Raw genomic sequence first — 25,589 nt, 5'->3', positions numbered from 1 at the left:
AATATGCTTGCTGCGCTTTTTTTTTTTTATACACTGGAAGAAAAAGAAAAACGATTAAACTACATTATTAGTCTGCAACAAACTCGTGACCACTTCCTTGCTGAGCACTTGCAGTCCCATAGCTCCATTCAACACTATCTTTGCTAGCTTGTCCGCCTCTGAGTTGTCATCCCTTCGAATAACTTGAAGCTTAACACTCCAATTCCATCGAAGCATATTCTGGATCTCTTTGACAGTAGCCCAGTCCTCATGCAGTTGGTTTTCTTCGGCGAGAATGGTTTGTACAGCTTCTGAGGAATTGCTGCGTAAGATCACATCTCTTAGGCCCATATCCCATGTGCATTTCATCCCCATCAAGCACCCCCAGAGTTCTGCCGTGAGATGGTCGCCACTTTCCAAATTCAGAAGAAAGCCTTCTCGTATGTTCATGTTCTGGTGATCAACAATAATGCCCCCGCAAGCCGCCCTACCAGTGGAGGCCAAGAACGCACCATCAACCATTACGGCAAAAGCTGCCTGCGTGTGCTCGAAGATAGGTTTAGTGACTTGTTGCTGGGGCGTGTTCATATTTACTCCTTTCAGCTTCGTTATCGAGTTCATCATACTCTGCACAATGGCTGACGCTCTAGGTGTCAAAGCACTCAGGTCTATACTGATATTTGAATAAGTGAACTCATTCCTTGCTCTCCATAAGAGCCAGCACATGATGAAGAAAAGTCCTCTCCAATCGCCTTTGAACCTGCCTATGTGTTTTCTCATGTTGAGCTGAAGCCAATCTTGTAAATTACTAGAGAAGAACTGGGATAAATATTTAGGTTTGATAATATTCTCCCAGACTTTCTGAACCACCGTACAATCTCTCAACGCATGGGTTACTGTTTCCACTTTATTGTCGCACCTATCACAAAGAACATTGGGGTGAAGGCCTTTATTCAGTTTTCGTTGGTTGGTGGTGATCCGTTCATGAAACAACAACCACGCAAATGATCTACATTGCTATGGAACCTTTAATTTCCAGATATTGTTCCAGTTGGTAGTCGGTTTCTCACACGGGCGATTTAGAGCTTTGTATGCAGATTTGGTTGTGAAGCAACCACTTTTTTCCCACTTCCATCTAGCATAGATCTTCCCCTGGTTATCTTTGACTTCTTGAAGCCCCACTTTGACATGCTCCCAGTTATTTTTGATCCCTCTCCAAGTATTAGACCCCTGTTTTTTTGTATTAATATGGGGTATGAGATCTGACCCACACCCATATTTGTGTCGGATGACCTTTACCCAAAGGGAATCTCTCTTGGTGACAAGTCCCCAACCCAGCTTCATCATACTTTATTCTGTTGTTTGATATGTCTCATGCCCAGTCCTCCAACCTGTTTCTCATTACAGACGCGGTCCCAATACACCAAATGCATCCTCCTTTTTTCATCAGATGACCCCCAAAGAAAATCTCTTGCTTTTTTCTCTATCCTGTTGCAAGTATTATCTGGAATATAAGCCGTCTGCATCGCATGATTAGGCATTGCATTTATGACAGCTTTAACAAGAGTATCACAACCTGCAAAGGACAGGCTATTTGTTTTCCAACTGCTTAGTCGACGTGAGATCTTATCAACGATATACTGGTAAGTTCCGTTAGAGACTTGATCATGTTGCAAAGGGACTCCCAAATATCTTCCCAGATCTGCTGTCTAACAAAACCCAATTTCTTTGCTAAGCTGAGCAGCTCTGTTATGGTTGATATTTTGAGAGAAGAAAATTTTTGTCTTTCCTTGATTGATTCTTTGGCTCAATTCTTCACAAAACATATTCAAGCAATGCCTAATTACTTCCACCTGTTCAAGACTAGCTTCTGCAAAAATTAACAAATCATCAGCAAAAAAACAAATGAGAAATTGGAGGACCATTCTTACCTAGTCTGATAGGTTTCCATTTTCACGTATTGATCTCGTTCTGGATGATATGGGCCAACTTTTCCATACACAAGACGAAAAGGTAACGTGAGAGCGGGTCTCCCTGCCTGAAGCCTTGTGAAGGCTTAAAATTGTTTGCTTGTTCCCCTTCCCAAAGAATTTGCATTGTAGGAGAGGAAATGCAAGCGTGAATAACTTTTTGAATTGACTCCGGCATTCCCATTTCTTCAATGCACTTCATTGCAAAATCCCACTTCATGCAGTTATAAGCTTTCTCTAGATCTATTTTGATGGCCATGTAACCACACTTGCCTTTCATGTTACGCATTGAATGAACGAATCCTGTGCCACCATAATGTTATCTGAGCTTGTACGACCAGGGACAAAGCTACATTGATTGGGTGAGATTATGCTGGGGAGGCAACCTTTCAATCTATTTACCACAACCATGGTAATAATCTTGTAAATGACGTTACATAAGCTGATAGGCCTGAAATCCCTTATTGTCTCTAGATGATCCTTCTTAGGTATGAGAACAATAAAAGTGTGATTAATGCTTTCAATAAGAGTGGGGTCATTGAAAGCATGTTTGACCATTCTAATTACGGAATCACCTACCAAGTCCCATTGACTCTGAAAGAAGAGAGCATTTAACCCATCTGGTCCTGGGATTTTAGAGCACCCATAGCATCAAGGGCCATTTTAATTTCTCCACTGCAAATGCTTCTACTTAAGCTCTCCAACTGCGTGTTCTCCATTTGCGTGTACAAGACGTTGCATTCTCGGATATCAACATGGAGTCCATCATCCCTGAATAACTCTACAAAATAATCCATAGCAAGTTGTTTTATTCTGTCAGTATCATCCGTCCACTCTCCGTTGTCTTGTTGGGTAGCCTCAATTTTATTTTTCCTCCTACGCCCATTTGCTCTAGCATGGAAAATGTATGAATTATCCTCTTTCAATGCTAAGTGTATGAATTATATAACTAATTACAGGTTTTTTTTAAAAAAATAATCAAGTCAGTTATTCACTTATTTGTTAAAAAATATCATGTTGATTCTCCCCCAAAAAAATAAATAAATTTAGGAGATAAAACAAATGACAAAATACTAGCGTCTAACATTTTCATCTTATTTATGACACATCAATTATGGTGATGTTATTTTCTTGATGCATCTAGCACAATTTAATATTTTTTTTAATTATATCGAATACTCTAATCTTATTTATGTTTATAATACTCAATGTATTATAAATAAAATTAAAGTGTTAAAAACACCAAAAAAATTACCTTCTATTTTTAATATGAAGACTGTTTAGGTATTCAATTTGATCATAAGAGGCTTTAATTTATTTTGTCTCAATATTTATCTATTTTACTTTCAAGTAATCTCTATGGTAATTGTACATGTTAAGAAATTTATATCAAGAGATTATTCAAATATACTACTCTGTTTCTTATTATAAGTCACTTGTATCCCAAACCCGTAAATCAAGAAATATATTAAATTAACCAATTTTTTTTTCATATTTACTCTTATTAAAAGTTAAGAGAGAGGGGGGAGGGGATAGATTGCATAAGAAATGAAAAATTGAGAGAGATATTAATTCATTTTTTATTAAATTAATAGGGGTAAAATTGGAAAAAGATCATTAATTATACTATAAGTGACTTATATTTTGAAACAAACTTTTAAGGTACAAGTGACTTATAATAAAAAACAGAGTGGTACATGATTAACAGTGATGTTTTAAAAATAATAACATTCATTTATTACAAGTAACTAATTTAACTAATTTTTTTAATATTTACAAACTAGTTAGCTACCTCTTTTACTAATCAAAGTATTCACATAAATAGGATTAAGGTGTTGGTGACTTAAAAATAATATCTCTGGTTCTATTTTATCTTAAAATAAATTGAGAGCTTGTATATAAAATCACAAGAAGCATCTCCACTGCCTAGAAACATCTCCACTGCCTTCTAAATTTAACTCGAGGGAGTAGATAATTATATAAGAACATGTGATCTGATAAAAGTTATAAGCTAATGATGCATTAGGAAATTTTTTTATGTATAAAATAATGATGAATAATAGCAGGAATCACGAGTCACTACAAAACAAAAACAGCCTAAATTCTGTGTACTGACTTCTGAGCTATCTGGGCAAGTTTTTTGTGTGACTCTGAATAGTTCTCACCACAATCTGCGGTCCCTTTCATTTTCTCATATAAATCAGAGCTTTAAGCAAAACCAAGCTTCTCAAATTTAAAATTCAACCTGGCAAAAATGCTCACATCCATGAAATCTCTCGTGTTTTCTCTCACATTTTTGCTCAACTTCTTCTCCGTCCCCCTTTTTGCCCTTAACATTGGAGTTGAAACCACCGGAATCGCTGTCTCTGTGGTTCGCTTCTTAAATCTGTTCATCCACACACAATCACATTCAGTTTCGGCCCACGGAAATCGATTCTTCGTTCTCTTCTGATTATTTTCTTTGCTTTTTGATTCATATGCAGAGCAAGGAGTGCAGCAAAACATGTGAATCCAGCTTCTGTTCAGGTACATTCACTTGCTCTTACCGATTTCCTCTTTCTTTTTTCCTTTTTCTTTTTCGATGTTTAATTATTACGCTTATATTGATTTTAATCACGATATCTCTGAATGATAATAGTGCCTCCATTATTGAGATATGGAAAGTACTGCGGACTTCTGTACAGTGGGTGTCCAGGGGAGGCTCCTTGCGATGGCCTTGATGCTTGTTGTATGAAGCACGATCAATGTGTTCAAGCCAAAAACAGTACGTATCATCTCGACCATTTCTTGAAAGTCTTTTCATTATGGTTAATTTCCAGATTCTGATAGCTCAGTGAGTTTATCGGATCCGACCAGATTATCGACGTGAGAGGGGGATTAATTGTAGGCATCCCCTTTCTAGCGGTTTGGATTTGGTAGTACCGTCATCAATTGAATTGAATCTGAAACAACCTCGTAGTTCAACTAAAAGAAATTAATGCGTCTGTTTTGATGTTGTGACTGTTATGGTATTGCATCATTCAATTCATGTCAGTTAGAACAGTAGATGATTAGTGCCACGATAATCGTAAAACCATAATCAAAATAGATGAAAGAGATAATTATATTGGACTGAAAATCCACCGACAACACAGCGAAAGTGGTTTAAAGTTTAGTTATCTCACGTGTTGAGAAATTAAACTGTTCCTGGAAACCAATGCTATTGGATACCCTCTCTTGTCCTCATTTAGATACTTTCCAGAGGAGATATATGATAATTAAGTTATTCCAATATTACCTTTATTTAAAGTCATTGGTTATAAGAGCAAATATAATAGAAATATGTAAATTTTCTATTTAAATATAGGTAAAATTCAAGGAACAAAAAACTGGATCGGACACTAAACCGGTTGAGGTAGTGGTTCAAGGGTTAATGGGTCAGATCGAGGTCAACTCGGGATCAAATCGGTCATATTAAAATAATATAATTTAATTAAAAATGACAAAATATAACAATACTAATAATTACTAATAACAAAATATAAAGAAATACAATAAGAATTTGATTGTAATAATAATAAAGTACAACAATATTGAGAATTTTGATCTTTATAATTTTTCAATAACTAAAATTAATAGTTATTGATACCAAACTCATCATTAAAATTCATTTAAATCTATAATAATTGAGATATTAGGAGTTAAATAAGAAAAAATAGAATAAATACCAATATATTTATTTAAACCGGTTCAATCCGGTTTGAACCGGTCCCCGGTTTAACTTATGAACCAGACCGGACCACTGACCGGTTCACCAGTTGAACCGGCCGGTCCGGTCTGGTTTTTTTTACACTGGTAAAATTAGAAATTTATTCCATTTTAAAACAAAATTAATTATCTAACCACATCTCATTGATTCTGATGAGGTGATTAAACGTGTCTTATAACATGGATCAAAAGGATCAATCTGGCAGGAGAATATGATAATTAAAACTAATCTAGAAAGTAAAAGAGGACACTTGAGTTAGTGGGATTGGTGATGAGTCCTAATCAAGCCAACCAATCTTTTTCAATAATAATTCTTGAATTGAAAGGAAACTAGGGATGGTGGGTGGATCGTAGGACATTGTGATTCATTCATCTCTAGAAATGAATGGAAATGCGAGTAATATAGCGATTTAGTCTATTACGTACTCTTGTTTTGAATTTTGATTGTCTCAAAAAATTATATTTTTCCAATTAAATTCTTCGATCATATATAATAGCCTTTTGTTTAATAAAGTCAGTCGTATCTGATCAAAAAAAAAAAATAAAGTCAGTCGTAAATCGATATGATTTAACCCGACGTGATCATTGCACAAGGAAAATATCCGAGGAATTATTTTTTTTTTGAAAAAAAAATCATTTTCTGTGGCACCAAGAATATATGCTTTGAAAGCGAAAAACTAATTTTCCGTCTTCTTTAGAGTATGGAAATTAAAAAAAGTAACCCCTCCTAAGCTAGTTTACTCCGTATGAAAAAGTTCAGGGAGATTAAAAAAAAAAAACGATGAATTCATGAAAGTCACTAATTACCTCTGGAAATAATTTTAACCCTCCATTTATTGGCTTATAATCATAATATTAAATTCCAACCCTGATCGATTGGTCAGACTGATTAACCAATAAAACTAGTCTTTTGGCTAGTTTAGTCAAAAGTTTTGAACGGATCAATTGGGTTGGATTTTTCTCCTTACTGATCATGAAATAATATCATTTTGGATTAAAAGAAAAGCAGTGAGTAATATTTATGCTTTGATAACTGTTTCATTGGATCATATATGGTTTGTGCATGTATTTCATTTACTTATGGATTAATGCCTTCTTTATTTAAATATTATTATTTTTATCATTATATATGATTTTTTTTATATTTTAATAAATTATACAATTTTAATAATGATCGAGTTAACTCGGCTTCAGTACTATTGACTCTTGAACCATTATGTCGATGTTTTCAACAACAGTCTGATATCTAGTACCTTGTTTATAATATTAACATGAGCATTGAGCAGGTAAGGTAACAAATCATTATCAACCACGTTGACTAGATTTTGGCCTATTGCCGCACCTCCCATGTAATTTTCATATTTATTTTAGGTGCACATTTTTTCTTAGTTACCTAATGTTTGTTGTTTTTGTCTAGTCTTGATTCAAGCTAGGTCAGATTCTAATTAGGCACTTTTCTCAACATATAGGAGGTGTTTGGCAATCAGTCCAAAAGTACTTTTAGGCCCCAAACCATGGTTTGGGGAAGCTGATTGCCAAACACTCCCATTTTTTGTAAACCCTGGGGGTGTTTGGCAATCAGTCCAAAAGCATTTATGGGCCTCCAACCATAGTTTGGGGAAGCTGATTGCCGAAGAGGTGAGGGAATAGATTTTATTCCCGTGGCTTAATAGAGGAGAGGGTACTTGGCTTGAAAAAAATATGTAGAGAGGGAACATGAGTATTCCTAATGTCGCCCAATCTCTTTGTTTGTTTTGACTTGTGCACGATGTACTTCCTGGGACCAGAATGTATTCAACTATTTTTGGGCTTAATATTCTTGATCTTGATATCCGTCCTAACCGCCACGCCCAATTTTTCTCATATCCGTTTGTCATTTTTTTCATTTTACACAATTTAAATGCATACATGCACACAAATATATTCATGTCAAGCTCAAATTTAAGGTTTCAACAAGATAACTTGCATTGTCACTAAAGCAACTTGCCCGTTGTCATATCATTCGCCATTACTTATCCACATTTAGGGGAACATGGGTAAAGGGAGAAGGAATTTTTTGTTTTTTTAAAGAAGAAAAATCTGATTTGATCTTTATAACTTGGAAAGCATAATGATAAAGGTCAGAAAATTTGTTACATCTGACATCTGTAAAAACTTGTTTCATTATTTAATTAAAAAAAAACGCATGTTTCATTATGATTTTATAGCTGCTGAATTAACAGATCTTTCTTTTACTTGTCCGAACAACAGACATGGTGGTGACATGCTATATGATTAAAGGAAATTATATTACTTGTTTCCAATCAAACCCACTGAAATATAGCAAAATTTCAAATCTTTTGCATTTAGGTTTAGATAGATAGTGAAGTTGAGTTTAATGGGGTCATAACTCATAATAGTTAATGTTACTTTTTTCTTTCCCTATCCCTTGAAAACCAAATAAGGATGAGACTGGAAGTTCATCCATTCCTCTTGTACTGATCAAATCAAATGAGGAAATATTAAAATTCCTCCCCAGTCACCATCCTTTTTATTGCAGAAATAAAACTTAAATGATACCTGGTATTTTTTACATAATTTGACTACTGTGAACAAATGCTCACGTCAGTCCGTAAATATGAGTTATTTGGGAGGTTTGTTTTGACTCTAAATATAAGATTTTAGTCCAATTAATCTTTCAAATTTATAGTGTTTTCCTTAAACCATCCCTATTAATTATATAGGTTTTTATATACTACCTCCGATCTTTAATATAAGAGTTAGATAACTAATTTGTAAATATTAAGAAAATTAGTTAAGTTCGTTATTTATAATAAATGAGTGTTATCTTTCCTAAAATACCATTGTTAATCATATACTTTAAAATGAAAACTATTTAACACATACAATCACCATGAAACCTACTATTAAAACTACTAGCTCTTGTATTTAAGATTAGAGGTAGTAGCTTTTATTACAAATTATTAATGAGAATACATTAAAGAAACTATCACACATTTTTTGATAAATAATTGATATACTCCCTCTAGTCTTAATTATAAGATCTCATTTGTAGACTACAAACGAGATCTTATAAACAAGACCGAAGGTCATAATTAGTTTTCTTAGAATATGTAAATTAGTTTTCTAGTTCGGGAACAAAGAGAACATTTGAAAGAACCTTAAAACTTCATGAAAAAGGATATGTTGTGTGGTGTGCAGATGACTACTTGAGCCAACAGTGCAGCCAAACATTCATAAATTGTATGGAGAGTTTCAGAAATAATGGAGGTGCTACATTCAAAGGAAACAAATGTGATGTTGATGATGTTATTCGAGTTATCAAGCTTGTCATGGAAGCTGCTCTGGTGGCCGGAAGGGTTCTCCACAAGCCTTGATCATCCTTTCTTCTTTCTGATCATTTTCATATTTCACTTACATTGAGAAGAAATAGGAAGCAACTTTCTTATTCTTCTAATCATTTTTTGTTTTTCTCCAAAAGTATGCAAACTCCGATCAATGCTTTATTCATTACTTTGGTTCCCAAGTTTCTTCCAGCTTTCTCATTATCTTCTGATAAAAACAAATACGTATATACTTTTCTTTGGTTTAATGACTTAATTTCTGTAAAATACTTGTTCTATAAATGTAAACTCTCAATCTAACCACTTCTTATTTTTAACTGAAATAGCCCCTTTAGATTTCATTGCATTTAAATCCATATGATACATGGTACGAGTCACACAACCCCTTTTAAGAAACTGAAACAGTTAGTATCATTTATGTTTGAAAACGATGCTAGATAATTTCTCTAAACTAAACCACTATTGTAAAACATCACGTATGAATTTCAACAGAGATCACAGACAACTTGGCGTTTAAGCATCAATGGTATAGCGGGGTGAGGGATGAGGTATGATCAACTAGTGGCTCAATCACAATCCTTGTACAAATTGTTCACATCTGGGGGTCAGAAAAATTTCAGACTAAAACTAGACTACTATTTCCCTTTGAAATAATCTCTACATCTATTCATGAACAAATCTATTCTGAAAATATCAGTATAATAGAAGATAAAATCAGACTGTAAGGATCTCATGAAGGTAAAGTAAAAAAGAATGGTAGCAACAGAGGAACATCAAACATGAGCATGGTGAATAGACTTGGTTCTGTGCTGTCAGCTTATGAAATCAGTTCTTGTTTGGCGTTAGGTTCTACTTCTTTCTCCTTTAGAGGTGGCAACTTTGGCAGTACCCAACTTGGGGAACTGTTGAGCCACAATGCTTCACCGGTTTCTTTGTGCTTGAAGTCAGGAGATCTTTCAGTTTTCTGATAAACAAAAGGGACGAAATAAACAAAATCCCATACATAAACTTGAGTATTAAATACTACAACAAGCAGCCTTCTACAATATAAATACAACTGTAACATCAATATGCAAATTTTCACCAAAAAGAACCATAAAAATAACAGAGAAACTGAGGTTACCTTTGTTGATCTGTTATCCCACCATTTATCAGGATTTTCTACCACGTCCCTCCAGTTTGCATCATCTATACCAAGTGGAAGTATATGACCTCAAAACATATTGACGTAGCATGAACAAATAGTAATAATGAGAATCACATATATTCATAACATATTTATAATATGAACATCGGAGTTTGTCTTTGGAGATTAATGGTTTATTTATAGAATATTCGGATTCTAAATTCACTCATTTGGGTCTAGGGACATCTTATCCCATTGTAAGATTAGTATTTATTTCTTGTCTTGAATTAGTATATCTTGAGCCTTAAGCTAAAATTACCCAGGCCATAGGATTCAATTACTTGTCCTAGTAGAATTAGATTAGAATTCTTATTTGAGAAAAATGAATTAGGGTCTAGAATTTAGAATGGCATTGAATAAAATTGGAGGAACAGGTTCCACGACCCATGTTTAGTGAATTCTGTGTTTTGCTATAGATTTAATATTGTATATTGGTAATGATATATTAATTCTTTCCGTTCCATGTCACATGTTTTTTTGGGCGAAGGAGGGGATTGTAATAGGACATGAAGAATCTTGACACTCATATCCCAAAGAAAATGACAAAAATGAACATATGAGGAAATGAAAGTGCCAAAGATCTTTAAAATTTTCAGCGAACATGATATGGAGGGCATATCAAGGCTACAAAAAAATTAAAAAGCAGATTCTTTTCAATCTAGATACAAACTGAAGGAGCCAAAGACAACGAGAATATCTTTAAATTAACTCTACTCAAGCCAACTATGCTTAGGATGCATCAGAATTTGGAAGATCAGGTCATATGAATAAGAAGTGTAATCATACAGACCTTTCTGTTCCTTTGCTTGTTTGGATTTCAGAATCAAAGCATCAAATTCCAATCCTTCGAGATCAGAAAGAACCCAGTTTGGGGCCCTATCAAGCCAGAGTGCATGACTCCCATCCTTGCGCTTAAAGTCAGGGTAATTAAAATTTACCTATTATATGTATATTTGAAAAAAAATGAGGTTTCCAGAACAAATCAGTCAGAGAAAAATGCCAAGTTAAAGGTCATCAATCATTACCAATCCATTGTGCTTACTGTCACGGCAATCCCACCATTGCTTAGGATCTTTTAGAAGGTCTCTCCAAGAACTCAACAAAGGGTCAGAGTCAGAGTTCTTTGTACTGCCAAAATTCTTCTTTGTTCTGTCTGTAAATATAAATCAGGTAAAAAAAAAAAGTATCAGTCAGTGTGCCAACCGCCAAGCTTAACACTAGCTAAGATAGACACAACAAAATGTCAAAAACTCCCAAGTTCATTTATATTACCAAGCAGCAGGACAGCACAAACTAGCAAATGATGGTGTTACAAGCTTGGACAGACTAAAAACTAGTCATGCTATTTTAATACCATAACAAAATTATGTAGACTTGGGTTTTCCTAATATTAGACAGAGTTGGAATAGTAAAGTAAAAGACGATGAGATATTGCTATGGTAGAGAATTCACTCTTTGCAATTGCCATGAGTATTCATAAAAACATGATTCCTCAACATAAGAAAAACACCATTATTGATTGTAACATATATATGATATCTTGTCCGACTGTCTTTCTTGACACTACTATAATATTACGCAGTATACAATAATGTTAATATTAGGACACATACATTAGATTCTAATGACCCATGCTACGATATTAATTATTTTGAATATTCAAAGCTCAGGCAACACATCAGCCTATTGACATTTCTCCGTGTTCTCTTGGCATTTCTAAATGGTGTTCAGTCCCCATCCTAACTCTATAACTTCATTATATTACAAAATAGCCCTTAAGATTCGTCCTTCTGGCCTTTAGATCTCTACACACAACACATTTCTTCTACATTGACATTGAACCGATAGAATGTAATATCAGTGCTCACTGATCTCATGGCAACCATCCTTCATCACTTGTGATTGATTATTTGCACACAAGCGGTAGAAACAAGACCAGGCCTGGCCACCTTCAAATGTAATCAAAATAGATTCACCACTTACACAAGGAATAAACATCCCTTTGACAGCAAGGTCCCAATAAACCACAGCTCCTTACTTTGATTCAAGAAACACATATAGCCTTCCATACAATACAATAAGATTATGAACCATCAACTTGAAACAGATATCGAGTCTGAACACACTTAGAGTTCAACACTTTATCTGAACCATTTCCAAGTTACAATGAAGCTTCTCAAATTAGCTTTTCTGTAGACTTAAATTTGACTCAATAAGTTTTTGAAAATTTGCTGTAGTCCATCCAATCTGAATAAGCATGATATAGATTCCATGTAGTTAAATGTACGACAATTTTTTTAAAACTACTTGCATATTCTTGTTAATTTCATCTAATCCCCAATTTTCCATACCAAGAGAAAGAAATAGTAACCAGAAGCAAGGGATTACCAGACGAATCTGATATTCCTTGTTGCTTTGATGCTGCAGATATTTCCTCCACTAAAGGATATCCTTGGACAAAGTTGAGGCTTCGTGCCAAAACCTAATATGATTAAACCAAAGATGTGAAGTATATATTCAATCTAACAGCTTTCACGCATGTGTAATAAGGCCCCAAGTGCATGAGATAAACATATTGAACAAATGATAACTTTCTTGCCATCTTTGTTGGTAACAAATATGGGTTCAACTTAAACCACGACAACCCAAATAGCTTCAAAATTATAAATTAAATTTTTCTCTAGTATATACAAATAACAAAATTAAGGACAATAAAATGCATCTACCGTGGCAACAATCAATTATGGCAACCAATAATGCATGTGAACCTAAGGATTCCGATTGGAATATACCTGGATATTGCTTTGACCTTTACTTTCATTTGAATAAGATGAATTTGCACCAAGCTCTCCAGCAACATGTATATAGTCATTCTCTTTCAGATGGCAAGCAGCAACATGAGCCAAATCACCCTCAAATTTTACTGGAATCCTTATATAATAAGAGGAGATGGGCATGAAATCAATAGTAGATAGAACTAAAAACATCCTAAGGACCATATTTCAACATTTCCATGACCAAATAGACGTAGTGAGTACCCAAAAAAAAAAAAAAACAATCAAAGCAATTTTCATATAAAAGAAAATAGACTTAGACGTCAGTTATATTACTTGCAATAAGAGATATAACATCATGTATCTCCTAATATACGAACAATGTAATTGATGTCGGCCTTTGGACAACTCAACTAATCTTCTGGCACAATGAAACATTTGAGTTTCATATAAATGAATGTCCAATATCAAGTTGGTTTAAGAGCACGAATCTGACAATCCCAAAAAATATAAAAGCTTATCAAATGAAGAACAACAAGGAAACACACATTAGCACATGCCCTTTCTCTAAATCATTTTCCTATTAATCAACTTTAGTTAGCTATTAAAAACCAAGAAATACCCTCACTCTTATGAAATTTGGAATTTATTTCATCCGGTATAATCTACCACATCTATCCATTTTTTCATAGCTCCCAATTGTGCAAATAATTCAATAGAACACTGCATCACCTGAAGCCACCTGTCAATAAAAATACATGACTTATGCACCAGTAGTATTTTCAACAACGTGTGGCATATACATTTGCTGAGTTAATAATGGGATTCACAACATGAGAGATAGTGGTTCAACTAACAATATGGACAATATGCCTTGAAATATTAAAAAAAGTACCATAAAAACCACACAAAAATTAACAACAGAAAAATCATATGCAACTCAGTAAGAGCATGAAAGCAAAAGTTGCATACCAAAGATGGGAAGAATCAGGAGTGAGCTCCCGGATAAGAACGGTGGTAGCCCAAGTTTTGCCATCGGGAGAAGTTTGAAACTGAACGGGCATATGAACTTGACCAATGATATTGACGAAATTGGCAGCCTTCGGCTGATACGGAATCACGGGGGGCCTCTGTCTGTCAGAAACGGCGTCGTCTTTTGAAGGTGGCGAAGGTTCGTCGACGCGTTTAGATCTCCGACGGGTAGTGGCGGCAGTGGCATAGGACTGACGAATGAAGGTTGAGGGATGTGAAACAAGGTGCCCCGTTGCAATGGCCGAAGAAGCAAACACTCGTACTGCTCGGCGCAGTGCATACATTTCGAAGTTACAGAGAGCTTCGAAGAACAAGACAGCGATGAGGTTTTAGCAAAACCCTCAAACTTGGAACTATCCACGTCCACCGCCCTTCTCAAGGTCAAAGATCATAGCATGCCTTCCTCGGTTTCTCCAACTCCGAATGCGATCAGGACTTGGAATGCCCTCGCTTTACTATACCACTATTGTTGTTGTTATTGTTACTAGCGCTATTAATCTTGCTCTGACAATGGGCTAATACAACCAACAAGTGTTCACTGAGAGATGTGTTTGAGTAGAAACAAAATCGTAGTTTTAAAAGTGTTTTTACAGTATACGAAATAAATATGTAGAAAAGTTTATTTCGATTTGCAGAAAAGTGCTTTTGAGAAGTGTTTTTGGAGTTATCCAAGCACCCCTAAGTAAAAAAGACTTTTGGTATCTTAAATATTATGTCTTGGGTTCGATCCTGAGAGTGTTGTATATGAAAAAAATATTGTTGGGAAAGGTCATTGCGACGGCGCCTGACGGCTAACAGTAACTGGAGAGATTAGTCTCTTACTGTTCAGGTAAAAGGATACTCTGGACAAACAAAAAAAAAACAACGGGTTTATACAGTTCGCCCCTAAAAATTTAGATCCATTTTAATTTTTATTCCAAGAGTATTACTTATTCACCTAAAAAGTAGCAATTTAAAAATTTTCAAAGATTTCATTTATTTCTTAAATATTTAAATTTGTAAAAAAATTTTAAAAAAAAAGTGATGGGACGGAGTTGAGCACTCATCTAGGGTGGGAGCAAAAATAAAGTTATCAGTATTCAAGGAGTAAAATAGTTTAAGTTTTTGTTGAGTATTACGAACTAATGTTTTAAATTAAAAAAAATTTAAAGGATCAAAACCTATAATTTAAAATTTAAAAAAAAATCAAAATAAAGAAAAATTTTAAAAATTAAAAATTGTTTTGACCTTTTTTTTTAATACAAAGGAAGGAAAATAAAACTAAAACTAAACTCCAAGGCCTACGACTATGAGGCGGTTGATAGCAACAGGACCCAGAAGTTAAAGGCCATAAGGATTCGCCAGGGCTCTTTTTGCTAAGGAGTTTGCCACCTAGTTATCGTCCCTAGCTAAATATTGAAGTCTCACTTGCCAGTCCGTTGCAGCATCTCCTTGGCTTCCATAATCAGGTTGAAGTCCTCGTGTAGGTCAGGGGGTTCCGATTGCAGAGGCTTCAATGCTTCCTGGGAATCTGAGCGTAACAGCACCTTCCTGTGACCTCAGTCCCAGGCTCTCTTTAAACCCATGAGGTAGCCCCAAAGTTCAACTGATAAAGCATCTCCGGAGGTAAGCCGAAACTGAAACCCTTCCAAGACCGAACCATTCTTATCCTTGAGAACTCTCCCACAAGCAGCATTGTAGTTACTAAGAGAGAAGGCTCTGTCGACATCAACGGATACTTCAACAGGCTCCACCAACAGGTCCGCATCAACACTGTGCACCCTGTTGTTTGTGAGATTGGTTTTGTGGAGTATGTTGTTAGCTCGGTTCATGGTGCTAAGGATCGCCATGGCTCTCGAGTAGGTGCTCATTATGTTTGGGCAGGAGTTGTTGTGTACCCGATCATTCTTGTCCCGCCAAACAAGCCAACAGATAATGATGAAAGCGCTCTTCCAATCACAGTCCTTATTGCCACATTTCCTTTCTAGGTTCATGTCTAACTAGTCCAAACCAGTAGAGGAGAAAAACTAATTTTGTACTGTTGGGTGGATGAGGGGCTCCCACATGCTACAAACATCGTGATAGTCCCGTAGAGTGTGGACCCCATCTTCCTTGCTCATCTTGCACCGATCACACATACTAGTGGGATGAAGACCCCTCCGTTGTTTCATGCTATTCATGACGAGTCGGTCATGAAGGAATAACCAGGCAAAAGTTTTACAATGTTGAGGAATCTTTAGCTTCCAAATGGTTGACCAAGCTCCTAGCGACACATCAATGTTAGGATTAAGAGAGCAGTCAGCTGAACAAACCGAGAAGGAGCCACTTTTCTCCCATTTCCAACATGGGCGAACAATCCCCTTTGAGTCAAACACTTGTTCAATCCCATTTTCGACTTTACTCCAATTTTGTTTGATGCCGTTCCAACTATTTGAGCCAGCTCTCTGAGGGTTAATGCGAGGAAGTAATTCGTTGTCATACCCATATTTAGCTCTTATCACACGGACCCAAAGTGACTCCTGATCATTGACTAGCCCCCATCTAAGCTTCATCATGAAGGCGCGATTATGTTGTTTGATACACCTCATACCAAGGCCTCCAGATTTCTTGTCAGTGCAGACCTTATCCCAAGCGATCAAGTGCATTCTACGTTTTTCATTTGAAGAGCCCCATAAGAAGTCACGAGCTTTCTTTTCAATGTTATCACAGGTGGGTGCAAGTAGATTAGTTGTTTACAGAGCATAAGTTGGCATAGCAGCAATAACAGATTTGGTAAGTGTATCTCTGCCCGCAAAGGAGATACGGGAAATCTGCCAATTGCTCAATCTGTCACGAACTTTGTCCACTACGAATGGGAACATTCTTTTGGAGACCTTATTGTGGTGAAGAGGAACTCCTAAATATTTGCTGAGGTCAGCAGTGTCGGTGAAGTCTAAAACCTCACTCAACTCATTGGTTCTATTGTGATTTACGTTCCTAGAGAAGAAAACTTTAGTCTTGTCAACATTGACCTTTTGTCCGACGCTTCACAAAACCTCTGTAAACAACTTTTGATAACATGGACCTGGTCCATAGTTGCCTCTGCAAAAAGTAATAAATTGTCAGCAAAAAATAAATGGGAAATAGGAGGGCCATCCTTACCTAATCTTATAGGTCTCCAACTACTCGAATTCACCTCTCTCTGGATTAAGAGGGCAAGTTTCTCCATGCAAGTTACAAAAAGGTAGGGGAGATTGGGTCTCCTTGTCATAGGCCTCTAGAGGGAGTGAACTCTTTTGCTTTACTTCCCTCATAAAGAATTTGCATAGAAGCAGAGGTAATGCAGGCTTTGATAACAATGTTAACGTTGCTTAGTATCTATAGCTCGTCAAGGCACTTAAGAACAAAATCCCATCTAACCCGGTCATAGGCCTTTTTGAGGTCTATTTTGATTGCCATAAATCCTTTCTTCTTTCGCATATTCTTCATGGAATGGATAATTACCTGTGCAACAATTATATTGTCAGAGCTGGTCCGGCTCAGGACAAAGCTACACTGGTTAAGAGAGATGACCTATGGCAGGTAGAATTTAATGCGGTTAGAGATCACTTTCGTAATAATTTTATAAATGACATTACAAAGGCTAATAGGCCTAAAGTCACGAAGAGTTTCCAGATACTCCCTTTTCGGAATAAGAACAATGAAGGTTTTGTTGAGTCTTTGGATGGTGCTTGGGTCTTCAAAGGCAGCATTAATGACTTTGATCACTGAGGGGCCAATCATCTTCCATTGGTGTTGAAAGAAGAGAGCGTTAAACCATCAGGACCAGGGGATTTAAGTGCTCCCATACTGAAGATTGCTCCTCTAATTTCCTCCTCGGAGACTCTACGTTGAAGATCTTCCTTGTAAGACTTGTCTAAGGGAGCGAAGGTACAATCAATTTGCGGGTAAGCTCCATCTATGTCCTCGTTGCTAAACAGGTTGGTGAAGAAGTTAGTGGCCATGTACTTAATTCGAGAGACATCATTAGTCCAAATACCAGCTTCATCTTTAATAGCTTCAATCTTGTTTCTGCATCGTCTCCCATTTGCTTTTGCGTGAAAAAACTTTGTATTCCTATCTCCCATAGCAAACCACTTGCATTTTGCTTTCTGGGCCCACATCAAGTCTTCTTTAATGAGGATGTCTTCTAACTCCATCCAAAGATATCTTTGAAGTTTTTCAATAGAGGAAGAATAATCGGTGGAGCCATAGTTTTTAATGATGCCATCTAAGAGGTTGAGAATGCGATTTTTCTGTCTTCCTAGATGACCAAACACGTTGAAACTCCAATTATTCACCTACGAAGTAAAAAAGCTAACATTCTCTTCCCAGCAAAGATGTTTTTTCCAAGTATCATTGACCATTGTGTCAAAGTCATCATGAAGAAACCAAGCAGCATTCATGCGAAACAGCCTCTCTTGTTTACGTCGCGTGGTAACAGAAGTGGGAGTAAGAAGAACTAGCTGGTAGTTAGACTTGAACCAAGGTAAGTTCTTCATAATGGCTTCGGGGAAGGACTCCTTGAACTTGTCACTGGCTACCACTCTGTCGATACGGCTTTCACAACCCTCTCTATGCCAAGTAAAGAAGGGACCACAACGGCCTAAGTCAGTAAGCTCCAAGTCATCATACCACTTGATAAACTCCTTGTCAATAGTGTAAGGGTTAAGAGCAGAGAGCATCATTCATGGTGGAATAAGGTTGCATTAAAATTGCCTCCAATAACCCAAGGGCAATCCGAAGGTATATTAAGTTCCTGAAGGTCAAACCAAAGCTTCCTTTGACAGAACATGTTGTTACTAGCATAAACAGCCGTGATGAACATCTCCTAGCCACCTTTCTCAGCGCACACGTGAATAAACTGAGTTGATTTGATTTCCACAGAGATATTGAATCCCACATCATTCCAAGCAACCCATATTCCTCCTCGAGAACCCATTGCATCAACAAAGTCGAAATTGTTGAAGCCCAACTTTTTGCATCGAAAGATAGCTTGAGTGCCACTACATTTAGTTTCAAACAGAGCAAGAAAATCAACCGAGCACTTTTTCCTAATTTCCTTGATGAGCCCAGGGAGAGATTTAGAGCCCAAGCCTTTGCAGTTCCAGAAAAGACAAATCATGAGGAAGCTTCGACTGGGGAGATAGTGCTTATAGGTCCCCTAGGAGTTAATTGCAATGTTTGAAGGTATAAATCAGTAGATTGTTGTCCAGCCAAGTCTGCGGTGGTATTATAGAGGTGTGAAGTATGTTCAAGCCCACTAGAATTATGAAGGGCCATAGCAGGGTGGGATGTAAGATTATTATTTGTGTAACCAGAGGTATTCGGTTCCTCTTCTTCCATCTAGATTTCCTCTGAAATGTTAGACAGCACTTTGAATGGATCAGGAGAGTTGAGAAAGTGTCCCTTGCAGTTTTTAAGCAACCCAAATCCTAGCCCAGCATTGGGTGAAGCAGTCACTGAGGCCTACTCTTTCCCTTTTGACATCTGTTCTCTCTTCTTGCTTATGTGTTGACCCACCGGGGTCCATTTCTTTTGAAAATTTAATTTTTTTCCCGTTGATCTAGCACCTGCTTGAGAGTGAGCTAAAGGGTTCAGGTCCTTGTCCATAAATCTCGGAGGAGCCATACTCTGAAGATCGTTAGCCCTTGATTCTCTCTATTCATTGATTTCAACATCCTTATTACGTGATTTCCTCTCAGGCCCATTACTCCACGTAAATCTTCCCTCATCTGGCTTTCTAGATCTGGTTTTTGTGGAGTTTCATGGATTGTGCCTTCATTGTCGTTGGACAAGGTTCTAGATTCCAAAACCCTCCTGCTGCGGTGGAGTGCCGTCAAGCTTTAACGGAGTAACTTGCATGGCTTCCTGTGTTCGTTTTTCCCCGTGAGGCTTTGTTCGCTACTTTTCATTGTTGTTATTAGTCCCTGGCGTGGCATCGCTTCATTGACCATTGGTTCGTAACCTTGCTTTTTCTTTGACTCATAGGCTTTGACCTATTTATTTTGTGTGTTTTGGAGGTTTAGAAGTGTTATAGAGACTAGATTTTCACATGATTTAAAGGGGAGTTGAGGTTGCAAAGCACTTGATCAAACCAAGGTAAAGTGGCTTCATAGGGTTGGAGACATGAGCATGGGTCAAATGGCTAGTTTAGGTGGCTTTTTGCCAACTGGCCTGCAGGTGAGAATTTTTGGCTAGCATTGCCAAGCATGCAACATGGGGTATTACTCGCATTCATTTATTTAATTTTTTAGTTTTATTAGTTATTATAGTTATACTATTTCATGTCATATATCATCTGAAAAATATTTTAAAAATGGCGATACCATTTACTTGGTGTTTTCAATCAAAAACTTATTTAAAAAAATAATAATGATTTATTGATTTTTTTAGTATGCAGAAATTTTTCTCATTGTTATAACAAATCCTCAAAAAAAAAAAGGAGTCTACATCGAATCAAATATATACTTCTGCTTTCTTATATTAAAACTTTTAGCGCCTAAACACAAAAATACTATACAAGTGTTTTTTTTTAAAAGATTAAGTTCTGAATTATTGCAAGAATTCTTTGCAAGGTGAAAAGATATTTTCTCTTGATGTTGTCAATAGCTTCTTCTACTCCATAAAAGTTATATAGAGGTCGGATTTGGTATTTAGATATTATTTTATTTTCATCAATGACCCGGTCAATTGTGAATAAAGGTTATTAAAGCCCAAAATATCATTTAATTCTTAAATTAATGTGGGATAAAATTTATAAAAATTTAGCTCTATCACGTGCTTAGTATAATTTGGTCTTTGATTGTGTCACAAGCATGATTCATTTGTCTTGATCTAAGTATATTTGATGAGGATGTCTCAGCAACTTGATCATCATTGTCTTCCTCAATTATACTTTCAAATTGAGCTTGTATAAAATCTCTATATGTTTCAGAATTTCTTCAGAGAAAATTATGTATAGCCATTGTTGCACAAACTATTTTTGGACTTGAGTTTTATACTTGTATTTGGACATCTTGTCTAATATTCAAAACTTATTCTTCCACACCCGAAAAGTCTTTTCTATAGTGCACCTCAAATTTGAATGATAATAATTGAAGGCTTTGTTATAATTTCTAAACCTCGGTTGTTGCCTGAAGTCTGGAAGGTAATAGCACTCACATCTATACAAACCAAGATATCCTACTGTGTTGGATAGCCAATGTTGACTAAATAATACTTCCCTAATAAATCATGAAATTATCTTGATAGTGTGAAACTAATGCAAATATAAAACGAATTCAAAGTAATTAAAATTGAAGATAATGAAAATATACCTTGAGGTAGATGAGGGAAATCCAAGGATGAAGTTGAGATATCAATGTTAAACACATAAGCATCATGTGCAGTACCTTCCCATCCTGCCAACATAAAAGTAAAGCACATATCCTAATCATATATAGCCATGACATTCTATATTGAATATCCCTTTCTCTTGATATATTTGTCTTGCTTAGAAAGACTCACCACACCCCGTATGTGAGTACTATCAATTGCTCCCATTGTATCCTTGAAATATGACCAATATAATTTATCTTTTTTTTTTTATTTTTGGATGAGTTACGGAAAACATAGGATCGAGTGGTTTGATATATTCCCTAGATAGACTAAGACAAGCCTATAATGCTTTATGAAAATGCCTATTTACAGTTTTTTCTGAATGTTGAAACCTTTCTTGTATCATCCTATTACATTGTCTATGACCAACTGTGTTCAAGAACATAGCAATAATTTCTTCCACTCCCAAGTACTTAGAATTTTGTAAACCATGTTTAACCAATTTAAAGCATAATTGCATGAACATTTCTTTTTCTATTCGAAACATGTTATAACACCGTACTTCATACTCTTGCAAAATTTCATGCACCCATAAAGGACCTGTTTGTTGACTAGTTCTACGTGGCTCTTAGCACACATAAGGCATCACATATTGACTTATCAATACAACTATCTGTTCATATTGTGTTATCTCTTTATCTAAAAGGGAAATCAATTGAGATTGTTCATCTTCCTCTGTCCCCTCTTGAGACTGTTTGTCTACCTCCGTCTACTAGGACATAAATTTATTGTTCCAATTTGCCATAGATAATGTAACCTGTGATGTGGTTAAATTCAACTGTAAGCATTTTTAAGTGACAAATAAATATTTTTTAAGTAAGAAATAACTAATTTTTTGTTGTTAGACATGCGAACACATAAAATCAGTCTAAAAACATATATTATAAGTTGCAATTACCACTATAAACAACACATATAATCAGTCAACAGGTTGCATACTTTCATAATTTTGCTTACATTAACTTAGAAACATGCAATAAAGACTATGGTCTGAGTTCGACAAAATAAAGTCATAATAGGTGTCCTAAAATATAGTTCAAGCAAGGGGAGTTTCAACTATGATGGTAGGTTGTATGTCATATCCTGTAGCCATTCTACCAAGTATTCCCACTGTCCTTTTAGTGCAACAACCATTTCCTGAATACTCTTGTGCATTATAAGTCTCAAACACCAGGTTCAAAGGTTATAGTTACTTGTCATTTCCTTAAAGCAAAGCAGTTCGGTCATAACCTCAGAAATTGATAACTCCTTTATTTTGTTTAGTGTCGTCGCTCTATCCTTAGATGCGGTAGCTATTGCATTAACTGAATCCACAATTTGTCTTGAGGCTGGAATTTTTTGCCTTTTCTACCTACTAGACCATTCACCTCTCTTCTTTTTTCCATGGCTTCCTAAACCACTAGGTACAGTGTTTGCTATTAAGTTAAAGCCTGCCATCTCATCCATAACTCCTACACTACCACTGCTAAGATCTTCTTCGCTATCCCTTGATCCTTCAAGTAGATCCATTTTGACTCTGTACACATTCTCTTGGTCGTCCTCTTGTGTCTAAGGCTGGGTTAAAGATGGTGCCAACATATCCTCTCCAGATGCCATCACACCGTTGAATATCGTGGTTAATTCATGAGCAAACTTCAACCCATTGTACCTAAACTTTTCATTCTAGGGATTCTCTTGCAAGTATACAATAAACAAAGATGAAAGCCTATAACAAATGATAATACAGCTTATATACTTCTTTTTGTTCTCCTACCACTCATTTGTTGCCACAACTGTATTCGTTGTAGGGTCCCAACCTACACTAGTCTCTTTGGTTAAATTATCCCATGTCTTCCAATCTTTCTTCAAGCTATCTAGCCTATTTTTCAATTGCTTCTTCTCATATATTGAATGCAAAGTGAGTGTTGTTCCACCCTATCTTTATAAATGATGTTCCTTAATGTTGTTTTCGGTAGATTTGCTTCATGCATTCTTTAAGGAACATTTCCATGGAGCTTGCATCCTACTTTACCTTACCTTTTTCTTTGTTCATAATTCTATGGGAAAATGTCAAAAAAACAATACTACCATTTGTTGATATCTAATCAAAGAGGCCGAGTTATATTAGTAAAAGCAAAGTTATACCATGTGTTGATATATAATCAAAGGGGCTGAGTTATATTCAATTTAGATATTAAGTTCTTACATCAAAACATTAAAAGCAAAGTTATAGAAATAAGTGCATGAACCATCTCTATAACAGAAAATGAGTTGGAAAAAAGACAGAGAATTTATGTAATAACAAAATTGCATTCAGAGTAGCAAGGGATTTAGAGAAGTAGGAAAAAGGTCTTTCTTTAACACCAAAAAGGGGGAAAGCATAAATCTAATGCATTGCTCCTAAATTAAACCATTACTACAGGTACTCGGGATGATATAACTGGTGTTAGTTTGAAAGCAAGATATATAAGTTTCTAACCTTTTGCTGAAATCTTTGAAATTGTTCGATATACTCCCTTGCTTGATTATCTATAAAATTTCAAAAAAAAAAAACAATATCTTTGGGCTTGATTGAATCACCAAAATAAGATAATCACTAGAAAATATAAATTTAGATAAAATGGGGACCAAAAATATGTATGCCAACCTAGATGAGGGAAAAAAAACCATCTTAATTAAGAAATTGAAGTAATCTTCATTCTCAAACTAGTAAAATAAAGAGAACCTAATTGATTGATCACTTTATGCAGGCATATCAATAATTGTTGTTAAAAAGCCCATGTTGCTAGAAGTTCATGGTGAACCATATCAATAATCTAAGCTTTTCTTCAATATAAAATAAAAAGACTTTTATTAAATAGGAACATGCAGAAAGAAAGAGTAAGCAACTCATTCATAAACAACACCAGTGCAGCCAAGAAAATTGACATTATTATTAATTTAAGGGGGGGACAAAGACAGGCAATGCTAGAACGAAATATAAAATGAGCATTCCTGGAAAAAAAAATGTCATGTTCCAATTGGAAACCACAACAACACACACTTGTGGAAAGGATAATGATCAGAAAAATCAAACAAGAAAGGAAATGGTAGATGGCGTTTATGTCCTTGTAACCAAGATACCCAGAGGTACAAGAACTGAAAACCAAGCAATTAAGGATATAGAGAAATGGAATCCACTTGCCTAAGAAGAGAACCAGAACACGATATGAAAGAAGCACAGATCAGGGTTAAATAATGAGCAACCAAGAACAGAAATATAATCCAGCAACAGCCAAGAAGAAGCAGAAAAACGAGCAGATATGGGTCAAAAATATTGATCTTTTACCAAGGGAACAAAGGGGACTGTCACCAGCTTAAATCGGGACTAGAGGAGATCCGGTGGCGATGACAAAACAGACAGCAACCAATGCTTGCAACAAACGAACTAAATTAAATAAGAAGCAACCAAACAGACAAATACTAACAAACAAACGAAGACAGGGTGCAGCGATTCCCACACAAGAACCAAAATGAGGGTACAGGGAAAGACAGTAGGGAGACAGCAGAAAATGGTGGGTAGATGTAGGTCGGGGGCCCCTGTTCTTTTGTTTCAATTTTTTTACCCATAAGTGAGAGAAAATATGCATGCAAGAGAGGGTAAGGGTAGGTAAAAAATTTTAAAATGCAATTAATACTCTAATAGTATTATTGAATGCACTGCCAACCGGGGGGGAAAGCAACTCCAAGCAGCTTATTGTAGAAGTCCATTTGAAAGCCAAAAGTCAGATTCCCAAAACATGGGCCCAAACACTCCTTTTTTTCCACAACTTCAGCTTTTCCATTTGTGATGCACGTTTGGGCCCCCAAATGGCATCCGAAACACACCCTTACTCGATTCTTCTTGTGCTCATCTCTTTGATTGGGTTCAAATTCCCATAAACCTATCAAGATCCCTTATTATTCCCTAGATTTCTCCCTCTTTCCTTCACATCCATGAATTTTACCAACTCAATCATTTATTATGGCTTTTGTATCAAGCTGAAAGTATTTCATTTTCTCCTCTTTTTCAAGGTCCCCTCTATATCTCAGGATTGCAATAAAAGAGTTGGATCTCACAAGAATTTGCCATCTATGTAAGATTATGAAACTAATAGTGATAAACCAGAGTTGAGAAAAGCACAAAGAACAAAAAAGCATATGAGACACAAATCTAAACGAG

General features: G+C 35.9%; 3 protein-coding genes across 3 annotated transcripts; 1 reads left to right on the top strand and 2 right to left on the bottom strand.

Annotated features, from left to right (window-relative positions):
• The first annotated feature begins 4,097 nt into the window (after positions 1-4,097).
• On the top strand, positions 4,098-9,315 carry LOC114727704 (phospholipase A2-alpha). The gene is made up of 4 exons (XM_028914411.1): positions 4,098-4,320; positions 4,433-4,475; positions 4,588-4,713; positions 8,898-9,315. The coding sequence occupies exons 1-4, from the start codon at positions 4,204-4,206 to the stop codon at positions 9,071-9,073; spliced, it is 462 nt and encodes a 153-aa protein (XP_028770244.1). The 5' UTR covers positions 4,098-4,203; the 3' UTR covers positions 9,074-9,315.
• A 462-nt stretch (positions 9,316-9,777) lies between these two features.
• On the bottom strand, positions 9,778-14,470 carry LOC114727630 (protein OSB2, chloroplastic-like). Its single transcript, XM_028914315.1, has 7 exons — positions 13,973-14,470; positions 13,019-13,157; positions 12,615-12,708; positions 11,252-11,379; positions 11,017-11,164; positions 10,164-10,228; positions 9,778-10,004 (listed from the first exon to the last, which is right to left on the bottom strand). The coding sequence occupies exons 1-7, from the start codon at positions 14,314-14,316 to the stop codon at positions 9,858-9,860; spliced, it is 1,065 nt and encodes a 354-aa protein (XP_028770148.1). The 5' UTR covers positions 14,317-14,470; the 3' UTR covers positions 9,778-9,857.
• A 3,299-nt stretch (positions 14,471-17,769) lies between these two features.
• On the bottom strand, positions 17,770-18,717 carry LOC114727663 (uncharacterized). The gene is made up of 2 exons (XM_028914352.1): positions 18,394-18,717; positions 17,770-18,330 (listed from the first exon to the last, which is right to left on the bottom strand). Exons 1-2 carry the CDS (start codon positions 18,715-18,717, stop codon positions 17,770-17,772), a joined length of 885 nt encoding a protein of 294 aa, XP_028770185.1.
• Between the last annotated feature and the right edge of the window lie 6,872 nt (positions 18,718-25,589).

This window comes from Neltuma alba, unplaced genomic scaffold (genome assembly GCF_004799145.2).
Source record: "Neltuma alba isolate B1F8T4 unplaced genomic scaffold, ASM479914v2 tig00012505_pilon, whole genome shotgun sequence".
Classification (NCBI taxonomy): domain Eukaryota; kingdom Viridiplantae; phylum Streptophyta; class Magnoliopsida; order Fabales; family Fabaceae; genus Neltuma; species Neltuma alba.
This window is presented reverse-complemented; position numbering and strand designations above follow the sequence as displayed.

What these genes read in the sequence shown, in the direction of transcription:
- LOC114727704 (XM_028914411.1), top strand. Translation starts at nt 4,204, where the DNA reads ATGCTCACATCCATGAAATCTCTCGTGTTTTCTCTCACATTTTTGCTC. An exon ending in CCGGAATCGCTGTCTCTGTG is followed by an intron (nt 4,321 to 4,432) that starts GTTCGCTTCTTA and finishes ATTCATATGCAG; the next exon opens with AGCAAGGAGTGCAGCAAAAC. An exon ending in ATGTGTTCAAGCCAAAAACA is followed by an intron (nt 4,714 to 8,897) that starts GTACGTATCATC and finishes TGTGGTGTGCAG; the next exon opens with ATGACTACTTGAGCCAACAG.
- LOC114727630 (XM_028914315.1), bottom strand. Translation starts at nt 14,316, where the DNA reads ATGTATGCACTGCGCCGAGCAGTACGAGTGTTTGCTTCTTCGGCCATT. An exon ending in CCTGATTCTTCCCATCTTTG is followed by an intron (nt 13,158 to 13,972) that starts GTATGCAACTTT and finishes TTATTATATAAG; the next exon opens with GATTCCAGTAAAATTTGAGG. An exon ending in GGGATAACAGATCAACAAAG is followed by an intron (nt 10,005 to 10,163) that starts GTAACCTCAGTT and finishes TTTGTTTATCAG; the next exon opens with AAAACTGAAAGATCTCCTGA.
- LOC114727663 (XM_028914352.1), bottom strand. Translation starts at nt 18,717, where the DNA reads ATGATGCTCTCTGCTCTTAACCCTTACACTATTGACAAGGAGTTTATC. An exon ending in ATGATGACTTTGACACAATG is followed by an intron (nt 18,331 to 18,393) that starts GTCAATGATACT and finishes TTTACTTCGTAG; the next exon opens with GTGAATAATTGGAGTTTCAA.